The following is a 24,063-nucleotide window of genomic DNA, read 5'->3' as shown; positions in this document are numbered from 1 at the left end:
AAGCAGCTATCTATATTACACAGCGGTGATATATGATGGTTTGGGAGGCGGATACCCAATTTACTGACAATGGCAAAGGCATAATTTTATATTAACCAGGAAAATGTAATGGTGAAACTAAATGGATAGACAAAATAAGGCTATTGACATACAGTATAATTCTGGACAATGAGCCTTTTAGGTCAGATGGCACTAGGTATGCTACTAAGAAAGAGCTGAGGACTTTTCAGAATTCTTTATGGTGTGACTTTCCAGATAGCAAGTTAAAGAGAATAAAATCTGAAGTTGTAAAAATAGAAGTACTGTAGGCACATGGAATGTGAGCAGCATAAAGACAGGAAAGGTCAACAGTGAAAGATGACATGAATTTACTGCACTCTGATGTCTTTGGCATCAGAGAATTGAAATGGACTGGAATTGGACACTAAGTTAGAAGATCATATTGCTTACTACTCAAAAGATAATAAGCAAAGAAGTAATTGCACTGTTTTCAAAGTTATAAAAGATAAAACAGAGTCATTATTTGGGTACACTGTAATCAATGACAGAATAAACTCAGGGTTTGTAGACAACCAGTTGATGTGACAGGTTGGGCATATTTATGCTCTAACCACTATTGCTGAAGAAGAGGCTGACAAGGTTTATGGTCAAGTTCAATCTGAAATTTACAGAACATGCAAGTAAGTTGTGCTGCTTGTGCTTGGGGAGCTGAATGCCAATGATGAAAGTAGCAAGGCAAGAATGTTATTGGACTGTACAGCAAACAAGTGAAAACAACTTATCAGTTTTTGCCAATTCAATGATGTCTCTTTGTTGCTAATTGTCTTCAAACAACAAAAATGACACCTACACACATAGATATCAACATGTATAAAAGACAAAGAAAACAGACTATATAGATATTACTGCTAAAAGGAGATAGAATAATTTGGTTATAACAGAGATGTGGCCAGAGAAATAGACCATAAGCTGCCCATACATAAGTTCTAAGCTAAGGTAAAGTAGAACAAAGCCACCCAGTTGCCACAATGTGATCTTGGACTTGTATGGATTTTATACTTTAGATTTTTTTAATGTTGCAAATTGCCCAGAGTCACATGCTCATTATAAATTATAAATAAATTAATTTTCAAGAAACACATCAGGAATGTGTGGTGTGGTGTAGTGCTTAAGGCATCAAGCTAGAAACAAGGAGATCATAAGTTCTATTTGCAGGACCGTCTGCTGCCAGAAACAACCTCCCATCGCCCGGTGTGCTCACACAGGGAGGGCTTCCTCAAGGTGCCATCAGCTAGACAATGTCAGCTGGCGACCCCCAGGGGGAGGGCCTTCTCTGTTGTAGCGCCGGCCCTGTAGAATCAACTTCCCCTTGAGTTCTGGATGGCCCCGGATCTCTGGTCCTTTCGTCGCGGCCTTAAAACATTTCTCTTCCATCAGGCTGACCTGGACTGATGATAGGGATTTTTAAATAGAATATTTTTAATATTTTATCATTTTATCATTGGGGCTTGTTAGTTTAATCTTTTTTAACATTTGTATTATTGTGTTTTATTGTTGTTAGCTGCCCTGAGTCCTTCGGGAGATAGGGCGGCATATAAGTCCCAAAAATAAATAAATAAATAAATAAAGTTCTAATCCCACCTTAGAACAGGGCCATTTGAGTGGCCACTTGCCACAAGTCAAAACATGACTCGATGGCACAAAAAATGAAATGAAATAGCCAAACAGGCTCCAACAGAGGCAATTGCAGATCCAGTGATATCCACAACTGTAACTTTGCTTACGGTAACTCTATCTTAATGTGATATCCAAACCAAACTGGATTATTTCCCCTAAGAGGAAATGAAATTATAAAATTGATATTCAGCCACAGCTGAAGCTGTCCTCAAGTTATCAGCTGTCCAGGTCATAAGAACAGCCAGTTGACACCCAAGGGGGAAGCCAACACTACCATGAGATTATTAGTACGCCAGAATTATGGAGAAAGTAAACTTATTATATAAGCAAGACAAATCTAAACATAAAATCCATTAAAATATACTAACAATATACTTTCCACACATAAATAAGTTAACTGCAAATAGAATTTTAACAGACTTTTAAAAATAAAATTTCAAGAACTCCTTTTATTAGCATGTGCATGTTGTAGGGGTTAGCATGAAAGCAGCTCCATTCTCTGACTTGATATTTTATATACTGAACATCTCATCTGTATGTGGAGCACTTAGGTCAAAAGTCCATGCAATCTGCACTATTATCCCAAAGGAGATTGTATATGCAAATCCAGCTTAACCTTTGTTTGGTAACAAAGGTTTTAATACACAGTAGTCGTCCCATTAAATGACCAGGGATAATCTAGATCCAAATAGCTATGGAATCTATTTCAGATAAATATTTTCCAAATAAAAGAGTTATTTAAAGAAATAAAAAGAGTTTGGCCCTATTCTATGCACACTGAGAATACCTCTGTTGTAAAGAAGAGAAATGCAATCAAAGAAGAGAAGAAGGAAATGTAATTTGAAAAAGGAGTTAACACACTAGGTAAAATGTCATTACACCTAGGTCCTAGCCATATTATATATACATTATACATTAATACAATCCAATTCCTAATCTTAAAATAAACAATGCAAACTAGATTTTGCAATTATATAAAGTATCTGTCAATGTAGGTAAGCTGAATTGTTCAAGTCTAATCACAGAGCTGAATGAATATATTGAATATTTTCAAAATAAAATTCTGTTGCAACTATGGTCTGCTATGTAAAATAAGTTTAAGTAAACTGCAGGTTGAGAACCAGTATGGTGCTCTCTCAAAATATCTATTTATTCTAAAACAGAAGCAAGAGTTTCACAAAGAAAAAATGTGTTTTGTGGTATAATTGCCACTTGGAGAAATCCATGTAATATGCACTCTCTAACTTTATGAAAAGCATGTACAAACTTACAGTTCCACTCGAATTGAATGCAGCTAATAGGCTATCATCACTCAACTATCCAAACTTCAGAATTTTATCTTTTATTCAGAAAAAACAAAAATATAAAATCATTAACCTGTATTTTTCACTATGCTTCTAGGCAAAAGGAGCACAAAACTCTTTTGTATATCACAATAAGCTTGGGTTAACAAACCATGGTTGATATGGCCTTACTTGTAAGCAGCATAAGCATGTATACAGAAGTGAGTAACTATTAGCTTTTTGTGATATTTGTTATGTCATATATTTGGCTGATGGGCATATATGTATATACCTACATAAGAAAAAGTTTAACAATTCTGTAATCCATGTAATATAAAACCAGTACTTCTATGCAAATATAGTTTTATAAGTTTAAAGACAGCTATATCTTAAACAAATCAAAACTCAAATTAATTTTGAAAAGAAATGGATTACAGAGAGTAATCTTCCTGGTCTTAAGACTACAGGAAAAATGGTGAGGGAAAACTCTAAATGGAAACACTGCAACAGAAATCAAACTGGCACTGAAGAACAGTAGTCAATGGCAACAAAACATGTATGTCATGGGTCAAAGAGTTGGTCAAACAGAGGTCTTTCTAATCCATTCTATTGCTACTTGCCTTGAATAGAATTTAGAAAATAGCAAGCAGTACAGTATTGTGGAAAAAGCATTTGAACACACAATGTTATTTAAGATGGCACATACTTTAAAAGTGACACTTGGTGTTAATCTTTTCTTGTTTTAGTAAACTAAGTAAGATCTACAATCCAAATGAAGTTCTAATCAAACTGAAAATTTGGTACTGCAATTTTGCAGTCCACAAATGACACTGAAGATTTTATTTAACTTATTTATTATTTTTGTTTAATTTATTTAAATGTTGTTCTGCCTATCGATTCTGATAGGTTTATTTTTATGAACAATCTTTATTACTTCTAATATTAGAAAATGGAATGTAACTTTTTATCACAAAACTATATGATATATAAACTTAGTTTTTGTTTTACCAAAACTTCAAATCATACATCTTCCACAAATGCAGAGATCTAATCTTGATTTGCAATTTGAACCAAAATGTCATATACTATGATTAATATTAAATATTGCTTAAGAAAATTCATATTCCAAACCATGGCTTGTTGTTTTAATCCAAAATATAGTTATAATTACTTCCTTAAATAAGGAAATAAGACAATGTAAAAATTCCTTTCTAATTTTAGGCAACCACCTGAAAAAATCAATACTCCTAAAAATAAAAAATACAAACCAAGTAAAATAAAAAATAGTGGTTATATTCTAATAAAATTAAGGCACATGACAAAATGCAATTCAACTGATATTCAGAAATTACAAGAGATTTCAAACGTTTATAACTGAACCAATATAGATACAAAAAACAATAGAAACAATAAAAGATCTTAACTAGCATATCTAAAATGAAGAAACTCAGTACAGAATACAGAACGTTAGAGGTGGAAGGGACCTTGGAGGTCTTCTAGTCCAACCCTATACCATTCTGGAAAAAATGAGTGTCAAATTTCTTCTTAAAATCCTCCAGTGCTGGAGAACCCTAGACTTCTCAAGACAAGATGTTCAACAGATTAATTAACTGTCAGGAAGTGTCTCCTTAATTCCCGGTTGGATCTCTCTTTGATAAGTTTCCATCTGTTACTTTTTGTCTTGCTCTCATGTGGAAAAGAAGTTGTCCACCTCTTCCTTGTAGCAGTCTCTCAAATATTGGAAGACTGCTATCATGTCACCCGTAGTCTTTCTCTTCATTAAATTAGATATACTCAGTTCCTGTAATCATTTCTCTTGTTTCAGCCTCCAGATTTATTGTTCTTCTCTGCACTCTTTCCAGAGATATTTTTTTTGTACTGTGGGGACTAGAACTGGACACAGTATTTTAAGTGTTGTCTTATCAGGGCAGTATATAGCGGTACTAATACTTCATATGATCTTGATATACTATTCCTCTGTTGATGCAGCCTAGGACTACATTGGCTATAATGGCTAGACCAGGAGTAGGCAACCTTGGCTCTTTTATGACTCGTGGACTTCAACTCCCAGAATTCCTGAGCTAGACTGTACATTTTTCTAACTAACAATTCCTTGAATAAGAAGTTCCTTTCTAATTCAATATTTTTCCCCTAGAATTGTAACTTTTGACTCCGACTCCACCAAAAAACTAAAGCTTCAATTGTCTCAAGAAGCAAAATAAGACTTAACTCTGCTTATGACAAAATTCAGGTTAGCTTGGAGTCAATGCTCACAGAAATTTAGATATGAACTATCTGTCCCTTAGTTGGTTGACTGTGAAATCTCTCAAGGTGTAGAAGGCTTTCCTGCCACGAGGGCTTCCATAAAGACTCAGGAAAATTAATGGGAGATTGGAAGATTTTTAAAATTTTTATAATCTGATACAAGTTTATCAAATCCACATTTCCAAAATGTATACAGCAACCAGAAAACAGTTGCTCTTTGTTCATATTTAAAAATTTGACATTCCAACAAATGCATATACAGTAGGAGAAAATACAGATAAGGAATTTGTTATACTAGCAGAAATATACATGATCCTATATATGGTTTGGTTCTTTCTAAAAATATTAAAATGAAAACTAAGCAGTGCAGTCTTGTGATATAAAAAATAGATATTGGAAACAGAGACGGTAAAATTGACAAATATGTCCATTCCTAAAGATGAGCAAATTATTTCAGGGTTTATTTAACAGAAGGATGGGAAAATATATGGGGAAGGGACTTTTACAGCAAATGATTTATTTAGCAAATACATTATGTAGCATTTTTTGATTCTGCCCTCTCCAAATTGTTTTTGCATTACAAATCCTATTATCAATGAAGACAGTTGGGAAAAAAGTAAATAGGGATAAGGGATAGGGAAAGACAAAGTTTGAGATCAAATATGAAGGAAGGCAGCATTACAGGTAAAATAAAAAGGACATTTGGAAATTGTCTTGTCAGCAGATATATTAATCAAACTTTCCATTTGTTTTTACAAATATCTACCTATATTGGAATAAAGTCAACAGCAACTGGGAAGTATTTTGAAGGAAGATCTTAAACTGAGAAACATCTTCATAAATGCAGAGACTGCATGGGGCAACAGATCCAGAGACAGAGAAAACTAAAAATAATATTGAACATCAGAATACCAAATATGGTGCAGCCTTCCATCAGCTTACCAAATGACAGCACAACATTCCCAAAAGAGCTCTGGAAGTCTGATTTTGCTCTTAAAATATCATCTTAAAATATCAAGTGTTCTGGCACAGCAAGATACATTTTTTCCCTCTTTTGTCCCAAGTTATTTGGCAAGTAAATTTGTAAAAGCCTGCTTAAATTTGTGATAGATTTCTACTACATACACACAACTGCTGCAGTCTGTTCCAACTCCTTTTTCACAAATCATCTGCTGAGTCTCTGAGAAGAGTTGTATACCAATAGTTTCTGTTGTTATAAAATCATGATGGATACAGGCAGTCCTAGACGTATGATCACAACTGAGTCCAAACTTTCTGTTAAATGAGACATCTGTTAAGTGAATTTTGCCCCGATTTACAACCACTCTTGCTATAGTTGTTAAGTAAATCACTGAAGTTGTTAAGTTAGTAACACAGCTGTTCAGTGAATCTGGCTTCCCCATTGACTTTGTCAGAAAGTCACAAAAGAGGATCATGTGACCTTGGGATACTGCAACCATCCTAAATATAAACCAGTTGCTAAGCATCTGAATTTTGATCATATGGCTATAGGGTTGCTACAATGGTCAAAAGTGTGAAAAATGATCATTAGTCATTTTTTTCCAGTGCTGTTGTAACTTTGAAAGGTCACTAAACGAACAGTTGTTCAAGGACTACCTGTAGAGGAAGGCAAAAGAATATACACTCTTCCCTTAAAAATTACAGGGCAGAGAAGCTGGACAGAACAATCTTTTTTAACCTAGTACCTATTAGATATTCTGCACTTCAATAGCCAATATCTCAAGCTACCAAAGCCAAAGATTAGAGATGACTGGGAAAATAGGACAACAGATGAAATTAACTGAATTTTTGTAATTATGCACTGTAGCAAATATTGGAAAACAAGCATGCATCCTCCTTTAAATTAACAGTTTTTAAAGTGTGAAAATAGTACTACCTGAACAATTTTAACAGTAGTTTTTAAGAATCCTTCAGTTAAGGATAATCTTACTCTAATTTTGTCTCCATTTTTAAATTACTGAAACAATGTAAACAGATTAACTCATTAAAAAGGGCTCTCTGGACAGCAATAAAAGGTAAAGGTAAAGGTTCCCCCGCACGTACGTGCTAGTCGTTTCCGACTCTAGGGGCCGGTGCTCATCTCCATTTCAAAGCCGAAGAGACAGCGCTTGTCCGAGGATATCTCCGTGGTCATGTCAGTTGCGTCCCTATCTGGACCGAGACGCCCTACGCACAGTTACTCATGCGCTTGTGACCTCCCGTTTGGACTACTGTAACGCTCTCTACATGGGGCTGCCCTTGAAGACCACTTGGAGGCTTCAACTGGTGCAGAATGCGGCCGCGCGAGTTGTAATGGGGGTCTCCCGATACTCCCATGTAACACCTCTACTCCGCGAGCTGCATTGGCTTCCGGTTGCCCTCCGGGTGAAATTCAAGGTGCTGGTTATTACCTATAAAGCCCTACATGGCCTGGGTCCGGGCTATTTGAGGGAACACCTGCTCCCGTCATCAAACGCCCTTCGCCCAGTGCGCTCCCACAGGGAGGGTCTGCTCAGGGTGCCGCCGGTGAGAGATTGCCGGCGGGTGACACCCAGGGATAGGGCCTTCTCAGTGGGGGCGCCTGCCCTCTGGAACCAGCTGCCGGTGGAGCTGAGGACTGCCCCCGACCTCCGATCATTCCGCCGGGGCCTGAAGACCTGGCTCTTTGAGCTCTCAGGCCCAGGCTGAGGAGAAATTTTTAATTGGGGTTTTAAGTATACAGGGTCAATTTAATATTTTTTAATTTGGTTTTTTAACTTTTGTATGGTGGATTTTTTAATTCCCTGTAAACCGCCCTGAGTCCTCAGGGAATAGGGCGGTATATAAATGTAACTAAATAAATAAATGACTAGATGCCAAAGGCGCACGGAACGCTGTTACCTTCCCACCGTAGTGGTCCCTATTTTTCTACTTGCATTTTTACGTGCTTTCAAACTGCTAGGTTGGCAGAAGCTGGGACGAGTAACAGGCGCTCACTCTGTTACGCAGCACTCGGGATTCGACCCACCAAACTGCTGACCTTCTGATCGACAAGCTGATGTTTAAAAGTTTGCATCACAAATTAGGGCAGATAGATGGAAGGACCTAGTCAACTATGCCTTATCTCCATAAACGTAGCAGAGCCAGGCCTGGTTAATACTTGGATGGAAGCTGCCAGAAAAACCTGGGACTCTAGACAATGTTTTAATGCATAAATTTCCATTTTATTTCTCCATGGGCTTAATGTCCATAATTAACCAAATGAGGCCTCATGCTTTAATCACTAGACCAAACTGGTTCTAATTTTCAAATGCTTTTTTGGAGCATTTCGGTGTGTACGGATTTTGACAGTCTTTTTTAGTTCTTTATCTTGCTGCCTTTTCTATTCAGTATTTTGTTAATCTATGGTAAAAATATTGCTACCGGATATCCATGTAATGTTCATCGTTGCAAATGAAGGGTTAAAACAATAAAAAAAAATCAATATGGGAATAAACTATTTCCCAAAGTGTAATTTTTAACCTAGTAGAACACAAACATTATTTAATAGAGGAAAGAACAGCATGACATTTTCTTTGTATAATCTTAATTCAATAACAATTTTAATATTTTTCCTGGCCCATCCACTATTATGTGGACTGCGTATCTGACATGCACAGCAGCCAAACGGTTAAGATGCTGGGCTTGTTGACCTGAAAGATGACAGTGCAAGATCTAAGTACCATGTAATGGAGTGAGCTTCCATTACTTGCCCCAGTTCCTGCTAACCTAGCCATTCAAAAGCATGTAAATGCAAGTAGATAAATAAGTACCAACTGGTGGGAAGGTAACAAGTGTTCCATGCACCTTCAGCATACAGTCATGCTGGACACATGACCACAGAAGTGTCTTTGGACAACGCTGGCTTTTTGGCTTGTGAATTGGAGATAAGCACTGCTCCCTCCAGTTGGACAGAACTGGGAGGGGAAATCTTTTCTTTTTTAACCCTACATGCACCCAAAGGCTCAGAACAACTCTCACTAGGGAATACAGTTTATCACTGCTATCAAAATCACACCAGTGTCACCCAATTCTGAATGAATCAGATTTTAAGCTTGTCGATCAGAAGGTCGGCAGTTTGGCGGGTCGAATCCCGAGTGCCGCGTAACAGAGTGAGCGCCTGTTACTCGTCCCAGCTTCTGCCAACCTAGCAGTTCGAAAGCACGTAAAAATGCAAGTAGAAAAATAGGGACCACTACGGTGGGAAGGTAAGAGCATTCCGTGTGCCTTTGGCGTCTAGTCATGCCGGCCACATGACCACAGAGACGTCCTCGGACAAGCGCTGGCTCTTCGGCTTTGAAATGGAGATGAGCACCGGCCCCTAGAGTCGGAAACGACTAGCACGCATGTGCGGGGGAACCTTTACCTTTACCTATCAAGTTTCAATAGATTTTTAATTTTAGAGAAGCACCCTACATTTGAATTTTCAAATTGATAAATAATTTAGAAACCAAAGTTCACAAGGCTCTAAAAGATGAGAATTGGAAAAATACAATTGGACAAAAGATTAAAGAAAACTTAAGAGGTCAAATCACCTCAAAAGAAGAATGGCAGGCTGACAACCTAAGTGATACAAAGAACACATCAATATTATGCACAGGGAGAATAGATGTGGAGTCCTATTTTTTCAAAGCCAAATTTTATTTCTAGGAGAAAACAAAACCAAAATCATCCTAATAGAGCTACACATTTTCCAAACAATCCATTCAAATGAAAATTGTTATAAATGAACAAAAGACTGAACCAATTAGCAGAAATAATTTGTATTTTACCTTTAGCTCTTACTTCCATTGGTATCCCTAGAGATTGCTATTTTTTTAACTATACTTAATTAGTATATATGATTTCTATCCTAATCATTAGCTTCTAGGAAGCTCACATATTTAAAGAACATGAATCAAAAGTTGGAATTAAGATTGCCGGGAGAAATATCAACAACCTAAGATATGCAGATGATACCATTCTAATGGCAGAAAGTGAAGAGGAACTAAAGAGCCTCTTGTTGCGGGTGAAGAAGGAGAGTGCAAAAGTTGGGTTGAAACTTAACCTTAAGAAAACCAAGATCATGGCATCCTGCCCTCTCAATTCCAGGCAAATAGATGGGGAAGAAATGGAGGTAGTGACAGATTTTATTTTCCTGGCCTCCAAGATCACCCCAGAAGGGGAATGCAGCCAAGAAATTAAAAGATGCTTGCTCCTTGGGAGGAAAGCCATGGCAAATCTAGACAGCACACTAAAAAGCAGAGACATCACCCTACCAACAAAAGTGCGTATAGTCAAGGCGTATAGTCTTTCCAGTTGCAATGTATGGCTGTGAAAGCTGGACCGTAAGAAAGGCTGAGCACCAAAGAATTGAGGCCTTTGAACCTCAAATTGAGGCCTTTGAACCTCAAAGAAGACTCCTGCGAGTCCCTTGGACTGCAAGGGGATCAAACTGGTCAGTCCTAGAGGAGATCAACCCTGACTGCTCTTTAGAAGGCCAGATCCTGAAGCTAAAACTCAAATACTTTGGCCACCTAATGAGAAGGAAGGACTCACTGGAGAAGAGCCTAATGCTGGAAAAGATTGAGGGTAAGAGAAGAAGGGGACGACAGAGAATGAGGTGGCTGGATGGAGTCACTGAAGCAGTAGGCATGAGCCTAAATGGACTCCAGGAGATGGTAGAGGACAGGAATGCCTGGAGGAATGTTGTCCATGGGGTCATGATGGGTCGGACAAGACTTCGCAGCTAACTACAACAAAAAAAGCACCATTTTAAAAAAATGAAAAATCCAAGTAGAATCACATGGCAACAACCTTTCTAAAATGTTCTGAAAACTTAACAATAGAAAAACTATTTTCATTTCCTTCTAAATGTTCAAAGGCAGAAGAGGCTATCTTTACATCAGAGAGTAAGGAAATCCATAAGCCTGGACAGTCACAAGCTCCTGGCCTGTGCCCATCTCCAGTTTTGACTGCTTTCATGACACAAACTGACTGCTTCCATGACATAGAATGGGCCACCATGTATAATATATGATACACGATTCTCATGCATTGTTTCCTTTTATCCTACATAACATTTTTCACTGAAGCCAAAAAGTTCTATTTTGGTCTCATCTGTTGTCCAAAGAACATTCTTCTAATAGCATTCTGACTTATCCACAGCATTCTGGCTTATCTTTTGCAAACTGTAAACGGTCAGCAGTAATGTTTTTGGATAGCAGTGGCTTTCCCCTTGCAAATCTGACTTGCACACCATTGTTGTTCAGTGTTTTTCGTGAACACTGACATTGGCCAATGTGAGAAAGGTCCTTAGTTCCTTACCCAGGGGTTCTTGGAGCTTTCCCAGGATATTACTTGCTTTGCTCTTGGTCCAATTTTAGTTTCATAAACTTTTAATAGTTCAAGAACTATTAAGTCTACAATATATATACTTATTAACTTCCAATTGCACTGGAGACTCCAATAAGGAAAAATTTCCTGGCCATTATAACAATTAATCAGTGGAATGACTTATCTCCAGAAGTTGTGGGTGCTACAACACAGGTCGTTTTTAAGTAGAGAGATTTTTTTAAGAGACACTAGAAGACCTCCAAGGTCATTTCCAACTCTGTTATATCTAGCTGCCTTATTTTTTGAGGGGCATTTTCTGAATATTAATTTAAAGCAAAGACATACTCTGAACCTGCTCATATTTTATATGACATTTTAGACATACTCTGATAATTATTAATTTGACAAGTATAAAGCAACCTTTGAAGACTTTTTGAAAATGTTCTAAAAATTATTGTCACTGTAGATAAGGTCACGACAAAACATTTATCCAAAATGTATTCAGTGACATTGCACTTTAATATCTCCTCACAAGAATATTTGGTATTTCCTCAGTTCACATTTTTCCTCAGCTTGCTTCCCGAAGGTGTTTAATTGGATCCATGAATATAAATACTGTGCTTTATTTTGCAGCATGCCCACATTCCAAGATTAATATTCATGAAATATTGGTTGCCATCCCCTGGTCTAAATAAATCAAGGAGTGGAAGCTTGTTAATGCCAAAATGCTCTGCTCTTTTTCTTTTTTCCCCCCCAACCAACCTGCACACTCTATACCAGGTCCTTACAATGAGCAGAGCAATGGGGAAATGGAGTACAATCAAACACGGAGGAAAGATAAACTTGCACTTCAATGTAAGTTTATAAAATTGTTCTTCAATGATCAGATATCACCTGTTACAGGTTATCAACTTATATCCATTCATTTAGCAGCCAAAGTTACAAAAGCACTGGAAAAAAAGACTTAAGATCGGTATTTGAGCTTACGATTGTTACTGCATTCCCATGATCACATGATCAAAGTTTGACACTTGGCAACTGGAATGTATTTACGATGGTTGAAATATTTTGTAGTTGCGTGATCACCATTTTCAACCTTCCAAGATGACTTCTGATAGGCAAAGTCAATGGAGGAAGCTGGATTTGCTTACCAACTATATCATTCACTTAACAACTTTAGCAATTCATTTAACAAAATAGCAAACATGGTTGTAAAATGGATGTGACTTATTAACAACTGCCTTGCTTAGCAATAGAAATCTGGGTGCCAATTGTGGTTGTAGTCAACTCCTGCAATTTGGGATTATTTTTAACAAATCCTTTTTGTAAAAGGATATTTGTGAAAGGACTTCCTAAATCATTTATGCAGTTACACAAGAATTAAAGCATTTTAAGTTGAATTCCATGTACAGCATCTTCACATTATGCAATTCCAATAATTTATCCCCTTTTCTTCAGCCCTTTCTTGTAGCTCATCAAAAAATATTTGGAATATTGGAACATGCATTTTCCAGACTCATCCTAGAATTTGTAACATTTTGACATTTCAATGTGCTTTGAAATTCTTTGAGAAACAGCAATTAACCCACTTTCATTCTTTGAGCATTCTTCCAGAAATTCACAGGATGCAGCAAAAGCCCTTCCACATTAGATTTATTTTATTTATTTAACCTATACAGATTCAAAAAGAAAAAAAATGGAAATGTAAGTAAAAAGAACAAATAAATTCCTTTTACTTAATGCTTAGACCTCACAGACAAATGGTAGTGCTGAAATTCAGTGATAAAGTTGAAATTTCTGATCAAACTAAAAGCCACATGTTATTGGGAGACGGCATATGAGGCATGCAGACCTCCCACCCATAATAGAAATGCTTTTGAAAGTTTTTCTTAAACTGCCAGGAATGCAAAAGAACGAAAGCATCTATACCAACTTTCATAAAAACATTTCAAACATCACAGCTCCATTGCCTGTTTTTAATCAATACACGTTTAAAGGAGGCCAAACTTTTTTTTTTTTGCAGGTTCTTTCCCTCAGTGAAGTTTTTATTTTCCTTTTACTAAAATTTATCCCTCAAGAGAAAAGCTGCTAAATATGCAATATACCGTGTGGTGATATGAGCCTGAAAAAAGCACAAATCCCATCAACAGTGTTTGGTTGAAAGTGATTCGAGTGGCTGTTGATCAGGGCTGTGAGTGTCTGAGTGAGTGACCATAAGTGTTACTGATCAGCAGCCACTCAATCACTTTCAACCAAACACAGGCATTCATTCTTTCCAAAGAATACACAAGAGACCCAGTGAATCTAAAGTAACCGCAAGTTTACCGTTAACAATGTAACTGCTCTCCTCCTCCCTCCCTCCCACTCTCTCTCTCTCTCTCTCTCACACACACACACACATAAACGCACCTGCAAGGATCCACGCCTACCCACATCCTTCTCAACTAAGCAGCCATCAACCAGCCAGAGAGACTGAAGCTACCAAATCTGGATCCAAAGACAATGCAAAGAGCATGCAGGCTTCAGAACCCATTTTTATCCCAGGTGCTTGCTTTGGTGTTTTACAGGAACGGTAGCTACTCTTGCCTTGTTCATTTCAAAATCTGGTAGCTGCTGATGGGATTGGTGGAAAGGTTTCCCATGTGTTCATGTCCAACTTCTTTTATTTGGTTCAAGCGATATTTTTCCTGAACAACCTGGTTCCTGATCTATTTCCCCCAAGGAAACTTTTAGACCAGTGTTTCTCAACTTTGGCAGCTTGAAGACACGTAGACTTCAGAACTCCCAGAACCTTCAGCCAGCCATTGCTGGCTGGGGAATTCTGGGAGTTGAAGCTGACATATCTTCAAGCTGCCAAAGTTGAGAAAGACTGTTTTAGACAATTCCTGGCTTTTTTATCCATTCTACTTATACACCAGCTTTAGTATGGCAGCTTTAGCCCCATCTAACAAATGTCTTTATACATACTGCATGCTTCACATCTATTAAAAGCGCATAGTTTGCACAAGAATTGTTTGCAGAACAGCATCTTCCGTAAAACCAGAGCACATACTAAGAGCACTTGAAACATGTCCCTATTTCCTGAAATGTGTAATATTATTGCAACAATTACTTTATGCTCCAAAGTTGGTGAATTGCATTGCACAGAAGTCCACAACAATCAAAGATATGGATATAAGCAATGGCAACACTCCTTAAAGTTATGAATTTCTATATCTCTCTGTAAACAATCAATGATCTCACATCTGAACCAAAAAAAAGCATACTGAATTTCATTCTAAGTTGACTAAGTAGAGAAAACTGACCCTAAACATTCCTGTACTTCTAATCTGTGCTTCTAATCTGTACTTCTGTACTTCTTTAGCAACTATGATCAAACACAATGAGTGTTATACAGGGAAAGATCTCCAGTCACTGTGTCTATTTCTGGATTGTATTAAGCCATACATTTTTTAATTTTAAAATTATTTTCATTTCACAAATCTGTAAATTAGTAAATAAGCCTAACAGAAAGACAGCATTTCTAGGGAACACTATGATACTAACAAAAGATAGGAAAAGTGATGGAAAATGGATTTGTATTACAAAAATGTATTCTACATTTTTTTTTCAATTCACATTTTTCAAGTGTTTTCAAAAAATTAAAGACAAAATACGTTTTAGTGGAATGTACACACTTGAGTTACAAAGACCTTATATTTATTTTATTTAAGGGGTGGCGGAGACAGTATATATGTATGACTTGAAAACAATCAGCATTAATGTGGCTTTCTGACCCTCAATTAAATCCTACAGATTATTAGGAAGGAACACTTCCAGTCTTTTTCATACGTTCAACAATTCTCTCTTTCATACAGAACAAAATAATCTGATATAATAATTTGGGAATAAAAAACAAAATTTCCTCACCTTCATTTTATTTGAATAAGACAAAGCAAAGATATTCTGAAGTATACAACAAGAATTCTACATCACCAATTAGTTTTAAAATTAATCTCAAATTTTAAAAGAAACAGATATTGCTGTATTACATGCTATATTAAATGTTGGGAATGTTCCAAATTATGGATATTGTATTAATATTTTAGAAATTGCTATGTATTCATATTTTCTAATTTACTGATAAAGAAAATATAGAGTATTAAAAGTTCAAGGTGGTTTCTGGATTTAGCTTGATTAGGTTAACCGTGTGCAAGTATAGTAGTTATAAAATCAAGTGTAATCAGATGCAACAAAGAATGAACACTAGCTAAGTAAAGAAAAAAACTGATTACATTTGTCATTATATTGGTAACAATTCAAATATGTATATCCATGAATCAGAAAACATACAGATATCTGTACTCGATTGGAAAGTTAATGAAGCAACTTACAACCAAGCACATGGTTCCCCAATAAAATCTTCCTCTTTCTTGAGAATAAGAAAAAGCGGAGGAAGCATTGAAACCACCTTCAGTAGTGTTATGGCAGGGGTCATCAAACTTGGTCACTTTAAGATTTGTGAACTTCAACTCCCAGAATTCCCCAGCCAGTATGGTTGGCTAGGGCAATCTGGGAGATGAAGTCCACAAGTCTTAAAGTGGCCGTGTCTGAGGACCCCTGGGTTATGGTTTTGCAAAGAACATGGCAGAAGTATTTTTCCCCCCTAATATTAGTAAGGAGACCGAAATAACTACAAATAATAAAACCAGCATTGTTTTAAATGATTAAAAATTGTTAAGTTTCTGTATTATTTAAAATATTTACATGAATATTTTGGAAAGAAACTCTACCTCCAATTTTAAGAGGGGTAGTATTTTAACTGAGACTGAGCAAATAATGTTAATGTTATTTTTATAACAGGGGAAATTGCACTGTTTATATTAATTTTTCTAGAACTATGTCTAACCTAACCAAGCTTACATTTCTATATAAAATTTGTCTAGAGTAAAACAGATAGGCATTGATCTGCATTTAGAAACATTGCTCCCTTGAAAGTATTGTTTCTTTGAGAAAGTACATTTTCTCAGAGAAATAAATAAGAATAAAATAGGAACATGTCAACGGTTTTAAAGATAATTATGGGTGCTATTATTATGTCAAATTACAGCTATGGATGTGTTGCATTTCTCTAGTAAAAGAACAATATACATTAAAGTATCAGTTGTCCTGATTCTGCGAGGAATGCTACAGAATAAATTCAGTGGGAATCTGCCACAGCTGCTCAACAGAGCTGGAAAAGTTCTTCATTGAAACCTATGGTAGCCATTACCAGAAAAAACTGATAACTGAAGATTAGCTGGACCAATTGGTCAAGACTCTTATTGAAAGCTGAATTTACTTACCTCTGCTCTTGTGGATCTTCCTCCATGTCCTCCTCTGATTCAGCCTAATAAACAAAGAAAAGACCAGAAAGCTTTTCAGCAACAAACATGCATTTCCTACAAATACTTTATTTCAGCAATGCCAGTATTGCTCAGTGATGGCTCATGTTAATTAGGCTGCCACACTACAAACATATATTTGCATGCGAATTTTTGAAAAAAAATGCTATTAGCAAAATTTAAACTTTTTGAAGTACCGGTAAGTGCCTAAATCTTCAGACATATAACACAAGACCACTGTAACAAAATAAACAACAACAATCACGATATAGAGAGAGACAGCAGAAGAGAAGAGAAAGAACTGGAGAAGATAGCAAAAGACAAAGACCTGCAAACAGAAACAGAACAACTGTGGCAAAAGCAAGCAAAGGTAGTACCAATAGAAATTGGCATTTTGGATGCAATCCCAAACATCACTTGAACACCATTGGCTTTGACAAATCCACCATTAGTCAATTGCAAAAAGCAGCTTTACTCAGAACAGCTTCCATTCTGCTACGATATCTGTAACAACATTAAACATCCACACCTGCCTATCCCAGGTCTTTGGAAGAGATTAGATAGGTAGACAAAAATGCCAAATCCAGTCTCAACATTTGGCTGACTCTGCGATGAGCTATAAAATAGACAAAATCATAGAAAATGAAGAAACTAAATTGCTCTGGGACTTTAGAATTCGAACAGACAAGCACCTACTACAAAACACCCCAGACTTAACAACTATCAATGTGAAAGACAAAAAAGTCTGGATGGTGCATGAGGCAGTATTATTGTGAGACAAAGGAAGAGAAGAGAAAGAACTGCAGAAAATTGCAAAATACAAAGATCTGCAAACAGAAATAGAACAACTGTGGCAAAAGCAAGCAAAGATAGTACCAATAGAAATAGGCATTTTGGGTGCAATCCCAAACAACTACACCAGGGCCAGGCAACCTTGGCTCAGGATGTTCTGGATGTTGAAGTCCATGAGTCATAAAAGAGCAGAGGTTGCCTACCCCTGAACTAGACCTAGAACGTCATTTGAACACCACTGGCTTTAATATATTCACCATCAGTCAATTGCAAAAGGCAGATTTACTCAAAACAGCTTATATCTTGTGACAATATGTCTAACACCATCAAACATCCACATCTGCCTATCCCAGGTCCTTGGAAAGGACTTGATAGGTAAACAAAAATGCCAAATCCAGTGTGAACATCTGGCTGATTGTATGACGAACCATAATAAGCACTAGACAAACAGAGAGACAACAGTCAGCCTATCAGCAGCATTTAATAGCTGCATTAAGGCTCACGGCAAAGTTCAAGAAATCTATAATACATGACAAATGGCATTTCTTTTCCATAAATTAGGCCCTGGGAAAGCAATATCTCCAAATCCCATAGTGAGCAGCCCCATTATTCATTGCATATTATCCTTGTGTATTCCACTCAAATAAACTTAAACATGTCATTTCCCTTCTGAGAAATATCAACTTAATACACACACTTCTAAAAGTTTTCCTATTTGAGATTAATTTTCCTGTCATACTTGGCAGGAAAATAGCAACACTGTAATAGTACTGTATTTCTGACTACAGAATGTAGCTTCTTCTTCCATATTCGCATATGCCACATCCTTAATATAGATGAAGAAAATTAAAATTCCAATTTCTTCCTAATTGCAAAATGCATCTAGCTCTTTTATCATAGTACACATTTAATTGCATGGAAAACACATAAGTGTCTTGTGCAAGTTGAATTGTGTATGCATGTGCACCAGCCCATTTGCGCAAGCTGAGCTCTATGCATGTATGCCCATGCGCACGCACGACCGAGTTCCTCTCTCCCTCCACAGCTGGGCCACCAAACCACAAAGGTTGGGGCCCACTGCTTGAAATAAGCATATAGTTTAGATAAAATACCTATGAGAATGTACAAAATTGAGGTAAGATTTTTTTAGAACACTTATACACTGCCTTTGTTTTTTTTAATCTATGTACACTTGTCCCACAAAATTAAGAAAATACCACTCCTTTCAAGATGGAGTAACAAATGAACCCACAAAAGGCTTTAAAATATTTACTAGACAGTCAGTCTTATTTTACTTCTGTTCCTACATAGAAAGTTAGATAGCCCTAGACACATAGGAGATTAGGCACAGTATCACCATTTTATAATGGACCTGTTATTTATAAACCCTGATGGGCCCAAAATATGGTAACTTGTACAATTGCCCTTAGCAACTAAGACTGTCTATAAGTCATTAGTTGAACAAGCATTAATGCAGTTGATTCCCAGAAATCAATATACTATAGCAAGAAATGACTAACATAATACGGGAAAATGCAATTAAGAATTTATAAACAAAGCAGTATTTGAACTGCAGCATTTCATTTATAATACTCACTATCACTTTTGCTTTGTGGTTTCTATTTCTGAAGAATATTAGAAAAAGCCTATTGAATAATATTTATAAAAATTTAATAAAAATATGAAAAAACCAATTCTTTTCATGAACATTTCAAAGTTACTCAAGATTTGAATTTGACATTTCATGAGTTTCTAAAATAAGAACATCTGAGTATTATTACTTTATAACTGAGAATTTAAAATGAAACTCTTAATTCACTTTCTAGCTAAAATTGGCATCAGACTTACATTGAGACTAAACAAAATACTATAGGCCCAACAGAGAAACTGAACGATATGAACCGAAAATTGAATTTCCTTTTAAAAAGGCATTTAGGAAGTACCCAAAACAGTCCAGCTCTTTTAAAATCTACTTCAAACTATCTCACAAGAGATAAAGGAAGAAATTATTAGTCTTTATTCTAAATTCACTTCTGCTTTTTAAAACTGGCTGTGGGTATACTGAAACCAATCTATTTTTCATAGTGTCTAAAAAAGTTTATATATGAATAGGAACTCATATTAGTAAAAAAAAATAGTAAAATATTTTGAGAAAATATCTGAAGCATACCTTTACCGAAAATATATTTCCTGTTAAAGTAACATGTTCTTCACACATAAAAAAATGTTTCTATTATCTTTCCACTCAAGGCTTAAAGTCAGCCTTTTCATTTTAATATCCTTCAGAGTTGTTGAACAATGTATAACTGCAAAACCACTGTTTTAATGCCTAGGAATTATGATAGTAGCAAACCAACAGTATTATAAATGCAAGATAGCAGAAACAGGGAGATGTTCACAGAATGTTTCCAATTGCACAAAACTGAGATTCAGCTTTTCTCAAAATTCATTTACTTCATCAAGATAATCATTGCTGCATGTTAAACTAACGCAGCAGTGTCAGTTGCTTCACCTTACTACGCATGGCTGAAACAAAGGTCAACTTTGCATGCAACATGCACTATTGCTCATAAAGGAAGGCAGAAAGAGCATTGTGAAACAAAAGACCTTTTGGTTTAGTAATACATAATTAACTCATGGCATAATAGAATAATTTGGGACAATATTTATATGCTCTATGAAAATACAATATAAAACTGATTCAGATTATGTAAACCAGGGCTTTTCAACCAGTGGTACGGGAACCACCTGTGGTACATTGGCACCTAGCAGGTGGTACGCGACCATCCTGGAAAAGTGGTAGCGGGGGAGGGGAATGAGCTGAACTGGTGGTAGTACTACAGAAGCCTGAGCGAGAGATGGCTGAAGCTGCAGGGCTGTCAGGTTTTTGACACCTTGCTAGGCGACTGGTGGTACTCGGATGTTGCCATATCCTAAAAGTGGTACAATGGGTGAAAAAGTTGAAAAGCCCTGACGTAAACTATGCTAAACACATTATAGTAATAAGCTTTCAGCTGCTCTGTTGTCCTTTTCTGCACACTGATGTTGGAAAATAACAATTTGGCATAATATACAATATTAAACATTTATTTTAGGCAATATGCTTATACTCCAGAAAAACCAGCAATCTTAATTGTACTTAAAGTTGACACCCTCCTTTGCTTTTCTAAACAGAACTCAGTGGCTAATAATGCCACACATTAAAACATTAATATAAATAAAAGGTAGCAACATTCTTAAGTTAATCTAAGATTGGGTGATTACAACTAATTTAACATAAAAGCATGCAATTTTTCATATACTACCTTCAATTTAGATAAAACAAATGAACACCCACTTCATCAATTAAAAAGGTAAACCAGAAAACAAAGATACTAAGTTTTCAAGTATCTGACTTCCAGTCAAGATCACTGCAGGAGTTACATTTTCATAGGACTAAATGATATAAGCATTCAAACACCAATTCACATACCTCTACTTAAAAATAAAATCAATCCTGCATAGTAAAAATGGTCTCAATAATAACGCTCACACATACTTTACTTCCACCGTAGATATTTAACTCCAAAGAGAAGGGATTATTTTATCTAGAGAGTTGATGGAACTATCATACTCTACAAATGATTACTGTGGGATTAAGAAGCAGGAATTAAGTTCCTCAAATGCATTCTTTCCATGCCAGACCCTCTTCTGCTGGTATTTATTCTGGTAGACATGGAAGATATCATATGGAGAAGTTCTTTCAATCTTGAGGCCTTTAGCTATATTACCATATGAGGCCTCCATCCACCATATAAACTCTTGCAGCATCTGGGGCTGAGATAAGTTATACCTTTCACATCAGGGCAGCACCAGAGAAGCCCTTTTAGTGTTTAGAAATAAACTCTTTTCAGCTCATTGAGATTATAATTAAATTAGAATAGAGCTGGAAGAGAGCTCTGAGGTCTTCGTCCAACCCCCCACTCAAGCAGGAGAAGACATGATTACAGAAAATCACACTGGTCATGAATATTGCACTGTTTATGAATATGTGGAACTGTAGACAGAATATGTAAAAAATGCAAACCTAGATAGCTGCTAAAGAAAATGTATCTGTAACTATTAAAAAGTATATGAAAACCACTCACCTTCCATTTAAGAATTTTTCTAAAAGTTTAAATTTTAAAATAATTAAGATTAATAAGAGTATCTTCACAATTTAAGTGACTATATCACCTCACTTTATTAGGGATGGGGAGCCAGGGAGAATCTGTATAGTGTTGATACATATCCTGATACAATGTTCCTCTTAAAGAAGTGGATTTTATTTCAAACATGTTAGAAGTTCATGAGATCTGCTGACAGCAGCCTTCCCTTATAGAAGCAGTACTGCCATCATATGTCAACAGATTTGTCCTACAAAATTTATCAAGCACGATAAGATTTTGAAATCTTGCAGAAGCATCAGAGTATTTTTCCCCCTCATATATAAGCTTCATTATTTTACTCCGAAGTTACAGAAAAATAGAGCCTGCAGTGCTGCTGATATCCGGTTGAGATGAATGTGGATGAATTGCTTTCCAGTCACAGCCACCACCATCTCTAAATCTAAGGCCACCATGACTTGCAGAACAGTGTGGAGGAAAACACTGGCAATGTAGGGAAATTATTTGTTTTTTTCCAGAGACACCTAATCCCCTCCAAGGAGAAGAATGATCTTATTCTGTAGGTGCTACCACATACCCCCTTCTGCCATTTCTCTCTTCCCAGATCTTCCTTACCTTTGCAGGCATCAGGAGTTCCCCTTCTTCTGCTTGCCACAGTTCCACCACATTGGGAATAGGATCAATCGCTAGATGGGGGAGGGGGAGAGAGAGAGGTTAAAAACCTCAATCAGTGCCAAATCACGACTTCCAGCCAGGTCAAGCGATCATTGTGGTAACCTGGACCCTTAATATAGTTAGAGAAAGGCGAGTTCTTATGCTCTGGGACCGGACATTTTCGAGCGGCCCAAACATGTGGTCGGGCTTTGTTTTTGTTCGGCTGGAAGCTAAGAGGCGCTTCCATATTGAAGGCTGCTGCAGACACCACGCGCGAAGAAAAAGGGGAGGGTGAAGAGGCCGACTTGACTTGCGAAAGGCGGGTGGTTTGGCCTTTTTATTCTTTAAAACAGCAAGTCGCGGGAGGGGAAGAAAGATCTTAGCAGGACCACGTCCGAACAACCCACCCCTCTTTCTACCAGGCGGCGGGGAAGGCTGGGGAAGGGAGAGCCCGGGCGAGGGGTGGCGTCGTTTTCTCAGCCACGCGAACCCCAGCAGCGGCGGCGGCGGCGGCGGCAGCAGCGTGTTGCCCGAGCAGGGCGGGAAGAGAGGGGGCGGTGGTGGCAAGTCACGAAAGCAGCGTCCACACGTTCAGGGTGCAAACGCCTTCGACGGTTTGGCTCCCCCACCCCTTTATTTACTGATCTGCCACACGCTCGTGCAAACAAGCCCCGAGGAGTTCTGAACGAGCGGTCGTTTTGTTTTGTTTTGTTTTGTTTTTTAAAAAAAAAGCTTTAAGCAACGAGGTAGTAAGGGGAACTCGCTCACGGCTCTTCCCCCCCCCCCCTTTCTCGGCGACTGGGAAGGCAGCAGCCAGAGACGCTGCTGCACAAAGGGAGGCGGAGAGAGGGGCGAGGGGGAAAAAAAACCTCACTCAATTTTCGCCCTCGTCAGACCCCCGTCCTCTTCTGGTCGACCCCCACCCCCTTCACCTCCCGCTGCAGATCGGCGCTGCCCCTCGAGTATTTCGCCAGGCTCTCTCTCTCTCTCTTTTTTTGTTTTTACCTTGGCCCTGCGCTTCTCCCAGACGGAAGCCAGGCAAGAGGACCTGAAAGACGCCGAGCAGGAGGTTCACGGCCGTGGCGACGCGGCAGTAGCTGCTCTGCGACGGGTAGCGCAGCCCCGCCATGCTGCTGAGGCGGCTGCTTTCCTGTCTGCCCGAGCTGGCTGGCGGAGCTACAGCTGTGGCGGCGGCGGCGGCGGCGGCAGCAGCATTGGCCGCCTCCTCCCCTTCCCCCGCTCCAGGCGCGTGTGCGGCAGAGATAGAGCAGGCTGCGCGGCGCAGGGCGGTGGAGTAAGAAACGACTTTCCCCTCCTCACTGGGCTCCGCCCGGAGGCGGTAACTCGGCTGCTGTTACCGCCGCCCAAAACACATGGAAGGCAGGCCAAGCGGACACCGAAGGGAGAGGACGGGCCTCACCAGCGGCAAGGCCCCGACTCTGCGTTTTGGCTCTTTTATTCAGGCCCTCAGCCCTGTTTGCTGGAAGGTGGGGCTGGTCTGCCGGTCGTTCTAAGCTGCAGAATGAACCGTTGGCCCTCAGTTCTGCATTA

The 24,063-nt window shown here is 38.0% G+C and overlaps 1 protein-coding gene across 4 annotated transcripts in view; it reads right to left on the bottom strand.

Annotated features, from left to right (window-relative positions):
- Positions 1-23,770, bottom strand: part of TMEM131L (transmembrane 131 like) — a 67,737-nt gene extending 43,967 nt beyond the window's left edge. For all 4 annotated transcript variants that reach the window (XM_083367959.1, XM_083367961.1, XM_083367960.1 and 1 more), the window contains exons 1-3: positions 23,518-23,770; positions 22,474-22,544; positions 16,883-16,926 (exon numbers count right to left, since the gene is read on the bottom strand). In XM_083367959.1, the coding sequence (XP_083224085.1) occupies positions 16,883-16,926; positions 22,474-22,544; positions 23,518-23,641 (239 nt within the window). In that variant the 5' untranslated portion in view covers positions 23,642-23,770. The remainder of the gene's footprint in view (positions 1-16,882; positions 16,927-22,473; positions 22,545-23,517) is intronic.
- Positions 23,771-24,063: the final 293 nt, after the last annotated feature.

Source organism: Vipera ursinii, assembly GCF_947247035.1.
Source record: "Vipera ursinii genome assembly, chromosome: 7".
NCBI lineage: Eukaryota > Metazoa > Chordata > Lepidosauria > Squamata > Viperidae > Vipera > Vipera ursinii.
This window is presented reverse-complemented; position numbering and strand designations above follow the sequence as displayed.